General features: G+C 38.4%; 1 protein-coding gene across 1 annotated transcript; it reads right to left on the reverse strand.

The window, feature by feature from the left end:
- Nucleotides 1–5,869: 5,869 nt before the first annotated feature.
- On the reverse strand, nt 5,870–6,741 carry LOC131157116 (auxin-binding protein ABP19a-like). Its single transcript, XM_058111015.1, has one exon. It carries the CDS (start codon nt 6,689–6,691, stop codon nt 6,053–6,055), a length of 639 nt encoding a protein of 212 aa, XP_057966998.1. The 5' UTR covers nt 6,692–6,741; the 3' UTR covers nt 5,870–6,052.
- Nucleotides 6,742–8,966: the final 2,225 nt, after the last annotated feature.

An 8,966-nucleotide genomic window follows, 5' to 3' on the forward strand; every position in this document is an offset into this window, starting at 1 on the left:
TTCTCAACATGTCAGCTGAATTTCTCCTACCTTGAATCTTTTCAAGTGTTAGTACTTCATCCTCTAATAGAGATCTGATGAAGTGATAACGCAATCTGATATGTTTGGTTTTGAAATGAAATGCAAAGTTCTTTTCCAATTGTATCGCACTCTGACTGTCGCTGTACAAAACATTCATCTCCTACTTTAACCCAAGCTCTGTCAACAAACCCTGAAACCAAATCATCTCTTTGCTGGCTTCTATCATTGCTACATACTCAGCTTCTGTAGTGGATAGGGTAACAATCTTTTGTATCTACGACATCCAACTAATAGCTATTGTGCCAACAGTGAACACGTATCCGGTAGTGCTCCTGCAGTGATCAATTTCACTAGCAAAATCGACATCTACATACCCTTAGCAAAATGGCTGAGGCGTAAGGTATCTTAGTCATGAAGTCCTTTTCTTCATCTGTCTGGGGAACCTAATCCTTGGAGAGGCGAAAGTGTTATACCAAAGGTGTATTTACTACTTTGGCACTGCCCATGTTAAACCTTTGTAAAACACGGCTAATATACTCCAACTAAGATAACTGTAATGTTCCCTGTTGCTTATCTTTGGAGATCCGCATCCTAAGTATCTGGTTCGCTGAGCCTAAGTCCTTCATGTCAAACTCCATTGACAATTGTTGCTTCAATTTCCTGATCTCTTCTATATCTGGTCCTGCAATCAGCATGTCATCCACATATAACAACAGAATGATATAGCTATACTGATACCTCTTGAAGTAGTAACAGTGGTCGGCATTACACTTTAGAAAATCATTCCTATGTATAAAGCCATCAAATTTCCGATACCATTGTCTGGGAGCTTGTTAGAGACCATACAAGCTCTTCTTCAACCCGCACACCGGATTCTCTTTACCTTTATCTGAGAATCCTTCTGGTTGATGCATGTAAATTTCTTTATCAAGATCACCGTGAAGAAACGTCGTCTTCACATCTAATTGTTCGAGATATAGGCCCTCTGAGGCAACAATGCTCAAGACTGATCTGATGGTTGTAAGCTTTACAACTGGTGTAAAGATGTCAGTGTAGTCAATTCCTTCCTCCTACTCGAAGCCTTTAACTACCAACTGAGCCTTGTACCTCCTAGAGCCGTCATACTCTTCTTTGATTCTGTACACCCACTTGTTGTGAAGGACCTTCTTACCTTTGGGTAACTCAGCTAGTTCCCACGTTCTGTTGGAGGTGAGGGACTTCATCTCGTCCCTCATCGCAAGCTCCAACTTGCTCGTATCTATCACTTGACATGCTTCATCATAGCATTCAGGCTCTTCTCCATCTGTAAGAAGTAAGTAATCTATATACTTTCTGTTTGGTACATGAGGTCGAGTAGATCTCCTAAACTCTGGAGCTGGAGTAGGAGGCGGTGGTGGGATGATCTGCTCCACTAGTTCCTCCGCCTGAGGATTCTCAATATTTTGCTATTGTGTCCCGACACATTCTGGGATATCATCCATATTTACATAGGTTGACTCTATCTGAATTGGTTCGGTGGATTCTGCTGAGTGTCTGTCTTTGTACATCACCTTTTCATTGAAAATCACATCTCTACTTCTGATCAACTTCTTGTTTTCATCATTCCAAATGCGATACCCATATTCTTCTTCACCGTAACCAACGAAGGTGTATTTCCAGGACATAGGATCAATTTTGTTTCTGACATGATCACTGATATGTACATATGCAACACAACCAAAAACTTTCAAATGTGAAAGTTTCACTTCTTTTCCGTTCCATACCTCTTCTGGTATACGGTGGTCCAAAGGTACTGATAGACCTTTGTTAATTAAGTACGCTGCTGTGCCAACTGCTTCTATCCAGAACTGCAATGGTAAGCCTGACTGTATACACATGCTTCTGGCTCTTTCAGTCAATGTTCGGTTCATCCGCTCTACTACGCCGTTGTGCTGACGCGTACCTGGTACAGTTCTTTCCATCCTGATACCATGCTCGCAGCAGAATTTCTTGAACCTAGTGTCTTGATACTCACCACCGTTATCTGTTCTCAGCTTCTAGATTCTCAAACCAGTTTCGTTTTCAACCATAGCTTTCCATACCCTAAAAGCATCAAATACTCCTGACTTATACTTCAAAAAATAAACCCATTCCTTCTGAGAGTGATCGTCAATGAACGTGACGAAGTAATTCCTTCCACCTATGGATGAGATAGACGTCGGTCCCCATACATCTGAGTGGACTAGTTCTAGAATCTTCTTCTTTGGGGCACAAGTGTTTGTTTAGAAATTAACCCCTCTTCTATTTTCCAAATATGCAATCCTCAAACATGTCAATCTGCACTAACTGTAGACCACTCAATTTTCCCTTTGAGTCCTTTCTCACTCATGTGACCGAGTCGTTAGTGCCATATGTTGCTGTCGTAATTTCCTGCAGCAATTGAAATAGACATGGAGGCATTGGAGGTTAGATAAAGTGTTATGCTTTTCTTACCTCGCGCAATCGTTAGTACACCCTTTGAAACTTTCCATTCATCGCCAATGAATGTCGTCGTGTATCCCTCATCTGCCAGCTGACCAACTGAAATCAAATTCTTTCTCAGGTCTGGAATATATCTGACGTTCTTCAGCTTCCATACTCAACCGTTTATATTGATCTTCACAACTCTCTTGCTAGTTATGTCGCAAGGTTGATTGTTGCCAAGGTACACCTTACCGAAATTACCTGGTGTGTACTCCTCTAGGCAATATCTGCAGCAAGTGGCATAAAATGAGGTTCCAAAGTCTAAGACCCAAGACTCCTGCTTGCTCTCCAGAGAGCATATCAATGCATCTTTTTCTCTTGATGAAGAAGTGAGATTTGCTTCTGTCTTCGCCTTAGATTCCTTTTTTGGACCTTTGCACTAGTTTCTGAAATGCTCGACCTTTCCACAGTTCCAACACTCAACGTTCTTTGTGCCTTGGGAACCTCTAGGATTTCTAGATTTAGACCATCTAGTCCTAGATTTGCCGCGATTGTATGATCGTCCATGCCCGCTTCCTTTTCCTCAGCTTTCCACGTTCAAAGTTGAACTTGATGGAGGCATTGTTCGACTACATTCTGATCTTTTTTGTCAAAATCATGTTGATAACCTCGTTGTACCTCAACTCTGATTTTCCTGCGGAGCTATTGATCCCGGTAACAATATCTTTCCAACTCTCAGGCAGCTGACTAAGAATCAATAGGGGCACGGATCTCACTGTCAAATGTAATTCCAACTGAGGCGAGTTGATCCAACAGCTCGTTGAAATTATTCAGGTGTCTACTGAAACTTTCACCCGTAGACATACTCATAGTAAACAATCTTTTCATCAAGTGTAGCTTATTCACGGTTGATGGCTGCTCGTACATATTAGATAGCACATCCATAAGGGACTTGATGGTTGTCAAGTGCTTGATGTTGAAGGCAGCAGACTTTGCCAACGTCATTCTAATAGCTCTGAGAGCTTTTCGGTCAAGCAACTCCCACTCGTTCTCCTTCATGGATTGTGGCTTCTCCTTCAATGATAAGTGCAACTCCTTACCAAACAAGTAGTCTTCAATCTACATTTTCCAGAAACAGAAGTTCGTGCCTTCAAACATCTCAATCTAAGAGCTCTTTTCGTTCGACATCTTGATTCGCTGATCTAGAGACGGAATTAGCTCAAACGGACAACACAGTTGGATCTGAAACGGTCAAAAACCCTAGAATAGCTTAAGTCATTCGAAAAATAGACCCAAAATGGCTTCCAAAGGCCCGGTCAAACTCTTGGTCAAATCTGGTCAACTTTGACAGAATATTCCTCACTGACGGAATATTCCTGACACTGTTAGCTGACGTGTCAGTATGGGGCCCATTGCTGACGTGGCACTATGGGGCCCACCTACAGGCAATTGAATGTGGGGCCCACTGTGGGTCCCAGTTGCTGATGTGGCGTGGGCTTGGGATGACGTGGCGACGGGTCGACCGCTGTTTGGTAAGAAGTAAGTAATCTATATGCCTTTTGTTTGGTACGTAAGGTCGAATAGATCTCCTAAGCTCCGGAGCTAGAGTAGGAGGCGGTGGTGCGACGATCTGCTCCACTGGTTCCTCCGCCTGAGGATTCTCGGCATTTTGCTGTTGTGTCCCGATACATTCTGGGATATCATCCATATCTACATAGGTTGACTTTACTTGAACTGGTTTGGTGGATTCTGCTGTGTGACTGTCTTTATACATTACCTTTTTGTTAAAAATCACATCTCTGCTCTGATACAAATTGTTGGGGTTAGATCTTGGAGCAACAATCACACACGAAGAAAACAAACATCCACAATGGAACATCGGAAATTACGTGGTTCGGTCGAATCGACCTACGTCCACGGAGCACACACCACTTCACTATATTGGGAGAAAAAATACAAGGAGCCTCACTGCTCAACTCTCTCTATCTCTTTCTCTCACCACAACTCTCTGCTTTGCACACACACTCTCTGCGCACAATACAACACCTCACACAGCTTACACACTACTCATCTACACAATCTCCACACACACACACAGATATATATACAGAAGAGGGAGTAAAATTCAAAGGAGGTGGCTGCAGATTTCAGCATTATCTGTAGAGGTTGGTGGCCGCCGGTCTCCGATGTCAAAGCAAACAGCTGGGCTGGTGCGGTTGTCGGTGACTCCACACCTCTAATTTCAACATATGAAATGTTTAATCCAAGTGAATCTCTGAATCTAATTTAAAATTTAATGCACTGAAATTTAATATTTTTTCTTCCATAATAACCAACTTGTAAATAGATTCATTATTAAAATTAAAGCATTAATCTTAGAGTAATTCAATTGTCTCTTAACTTATATTATTAAAATTTTATATAATATATACATATATATAATATGAATTTTTATATATAAATTGTATATGATTGTTTGTGAGGCCGTGTGTGTAGGGGTTTTAGTGGTTGTGCTGGTGATTTTAGGATATACCCAGGATCAAGTTTTTTAAATTCGAAATTTGGCTGCGAGAAACAGTTTTTTCAGTTTTCTTTCTATATACTTACAAAATGTCACCTTGAATTTTCCAAAATCTACATAGAAAAGTTGGAAAATCTATTTTTTATTATTTTCAAAGTTTCCATATAAATGCTGGAAAATTCGAAAATAAAATGATTTTTTTTCATTAATTTTTGAAGAAGTGAAAGTGGAAAATGAATTTGACCTTATCATTTAAATCATTTTTAAATGAATTTGACTTTGCTTGATTCAATTTTGAACACTTGGTTCAAGCTAAATGTCAGTTACTGGCCAAGTCTCAAAGCATGAAGCTTTGTTTCGGGGTCACTGACTCGGTGGTTGGTTTTTGTAGCATCATAATCTTGGATAACATATACATTGGACTAAAACTATATATTGTCAAATATTTATGTTGGTTAATGCCATTAGCCAAGCTAGGCTAGGTACTTGATGTTGATTTATGGACCGCGTCTTTCTTCCCTCTCCAGGTTTCTCCATTCCCCTTCTTGAGATTGAAAAGCAGTTTTCAATTATATTTAAGCAGCAGTAGGTCCCAAGAGCCTTAATGATGCTGTTTTGTGGTGTTCCTGTTTTCCATGCTCATGTGGCCGGCCTTTTATTTTCTGTTTATAGATGTCATCTTTTTAGTGTTATTTATGCCCTTCTTGTTGTTTCTGATTATTGATGATAAGGGGTTTCTCTCTCTTTGGGGAAGAGAGGACACTTGCTCTTAAACCACACAAAGGGTCAATTTACCTCTCTGATCAGGTATTTATAATCATCTTAAAACCATTAATTAGTTTGATGATTCACTCACTTTCACAATTGAACATCAAAACAAGCATATGCAGAAAGCAAAACCGACTGGACTCCATTATTAGTGAACCATGAAACTGAATGCAACTGACTAATTAAGTGGATGCGTATGTTCTTGCAGACTCACTTGGCTCAATCACTAGCTAAGAAGAAACTAAGAAGCCAAAATAGGGGAAGACAGAAATTATTGACAATAAATCTCTAGCTTAATCCTTATCCCGTGCCACCAAGAACACCCTTGAGCTTCTTAACCTGAGCATCATCAAGGAAGGTGACTTTCTCTATCAACATAGAAGGCAAATTGTTTCCAAACAAAGCGTAGTCAAGGATTTGGAGACCAGGGGTCGGACTGCTGAAGCTAGCAAATGCAAGGGCCGGAGACACACCTGCATTCACCTGGAAATGCAACAAACCTTGTGGGAAAACCATAATATCCCCTTTATTAAGTGATTTGTAGTAAACTGTGTTAGCTGAAGAGATGAACCCAGCACTAATTGAGCCTTGCACAACAAGTAAGACTTCTGAACCTCCAGGGTGTGTGTGCATTGGCACAACCCCGCCAACTGCTAGGTCAAGGCGAGCAATGGAAACGCCGAGACCGTTCACACCAGGAAACTGAGGAGCAAATGCCGGAGTCACTGCAGCTTTGATTAAGTTTGAGGTGTTTCCGGCGACTCCTAGGCCAGAAAACACAAAGTCATTTACGGTGACTGTTGCCGGTTTCTTGCATGAGTAGCCTGCAGGTCCATCGGGGAGAGTGGGGTCTGCAACGCAGAAGTCTAGCACGGAAGCATAGGAGGGAGAAGAGAAGAAGAGAAGAAAATAGATAATAAAGATTGGGAAGAGATTCATTGACGGAGTGGGGGTGTGCGCGGGCGACCGTGAGGTTTTTGAGGATTGTGGAATGTGTTTCTCTTATGGGCCTGCTTCTATTTATATACAGATGGGATGAGAGTTTTTTCCCGTTTTATTATTAATTTAAAATAAAATATTAAATAATGGTGAAAAATTTTTCCAATGCTTACGCAATCTCGCAGCACCAAGTTGCGAGATTTACCACACATCAAAAATTTAAAAGTCCTGGTCAATCAAATCTCGTAACTTGATTCAGCGAGATTTTTAAAAAATCTCGTAACTTGATGTTGCGAGATTTATCATGCGTCTATATATATAATTAAAAATGCATATACCCAATAAAAAAAATAAAGAGCTTACTTATTATTTTTTTGGGAGTCATTAAATGCACTTCATTTAAAATGCACTTTAATAGAATTTATTTATTTGATTATATGGCATAAATTGACCATTTGTTCAAAATTTATGAAAATCTACGCATTGCCATGATATATCATCAATAAAATAAGAAAAAAATATTTAATAATAGGCGCAACACACGATTCATTTATATTATATTTCCATAGTTCCAAATGAATATGGTTCGAGCAATGATTTTGTATAAAAAAAATAAAAATTGAATACGTTCATTTAGATAATATTTGTAAAAAAGGAACCCAAATATGTTTCTTAGTCATTAGTAAAAGTATATAAATTACTCTTTGCTTGAGTCACTCTTTCAGTAGATTTTAAAACACTTGTATGAACAAGAAAACTTTTTATTAACTTCTTGCTTATTTATGCACTTTGTTTATTTCTATTTGTTAAAAATTTATTTATTTTTAAAAAAGACATGATTTTCAAACTCAGTTGTTATCATGCATGATGATAATCATATACAATCATTGTTGTAAAGTTTTTAATTAGGGTCATGCATAAAAAAATTTACTCCGACATGCATTCAAAGAGTATATATAGAATTACCAGCATAATTTGGAATATTTTCAAAATATGAAGCGCAAATTTTTATTTAAGGACAACGATGATACTTGCACAATTTTTATTCACATATACATGTTGGGGAAAATGAATAAACATTTCCAAATATACATAAATAATACAACGATACTATACAAATGAAATGAAAATAATCAAAGCTATACAAATGAAATGAAAATAATCAATGTTATACAAATGAAATGAAAAGAATCGATGATATACAAATGAAATGAAAATAATGCTACACTACTCGGTGCCACAGTGAGGTCGTAATGTTCATTCCCTCGTCTAACGTGTTGTTTGTAATGGCGAACAACGATCCTAGACGTTCTGCCAAAACTTCTTCACAACCTCCATGATCATCCGTGTGAAGAATAGGTCTTTCATACGTCGGTGGCTCAAATGACGATCCTCGACATTTGTTGAAATCCACAACAAACATCCCACAAACATCCGCACTCGTGTATATTTCAATACATTCTTCCACAGTCCTATTATAATGATGTGTCTGTTGGGTGTCTTCCTCCGCTTCAACCACATGCTTGGCAGACGTTTTCGTCTGCCTATCCGTGGCGACACCCATGTAAGGAATGATTTTGACATATAACTGTACAGTTAAATATGTCTTACCTACACAGTTTGAATCGAACACAATGCGCAGACCGTAATCATCAGTTACGGGAACAGTCTTGTGAAAGACTGTATCATTATACTCTCGCATAGGGTATCTTGCGGTCACCCGCAATGCATATTGATATATTAATATTGATATATTTTCAAGTACAATTTATTTAATTTATACTTACGACCAATTTGAATTGGTCGAACCGACGTAATACTATAATTAACACTCTCTACTCCAGTGATAATTTCCCCCCATATACAACAATACCGTCATCGGAGTACTATTCGAGCTTCCTGCCATTTAAATCGATTTCAGGAGATTATAAAAACCTACGAAAAACAAAATTGTATAAGACCTCAGTAATTTGCACTTACTCTAATTTTTCATTTTTTCACTAATTGCTCTTTTCTAGTAAGGCTTAAATTTTTTTTAATGTGCATAATTGAATCATGAGATTTGCAATAATAATTAGGTGTTATAGTTATTAATTTACATTATTACTTTCTACTTAGCAAGAATACATATCATAGAGTAAATTAACATGTTCTCTGCATGTTGGTTCAATTTTTTATATCTTTTTATAAAAATTTAAAATTGTATTTTATTAACCAACAAATGCACTTGGTTATCCAATTGGGAATTTTTCATAAATACAAAAAATACACCTTT

The sequence above is a fragment of the Malania oleifera genome, chromosome 6 (assembly GCF_029873635.1).
Source record: "Malania oleifera isolate guangnan ecotype guangnan chromosome 6, ASM2987363v1, whole genome shotgun sequence".
NCBI lineage: Eukaryota > Viridiplantae > Streptophyta > Magnoliopsida > Santalales > Ximeniaceae > Malania > Malania oleifera.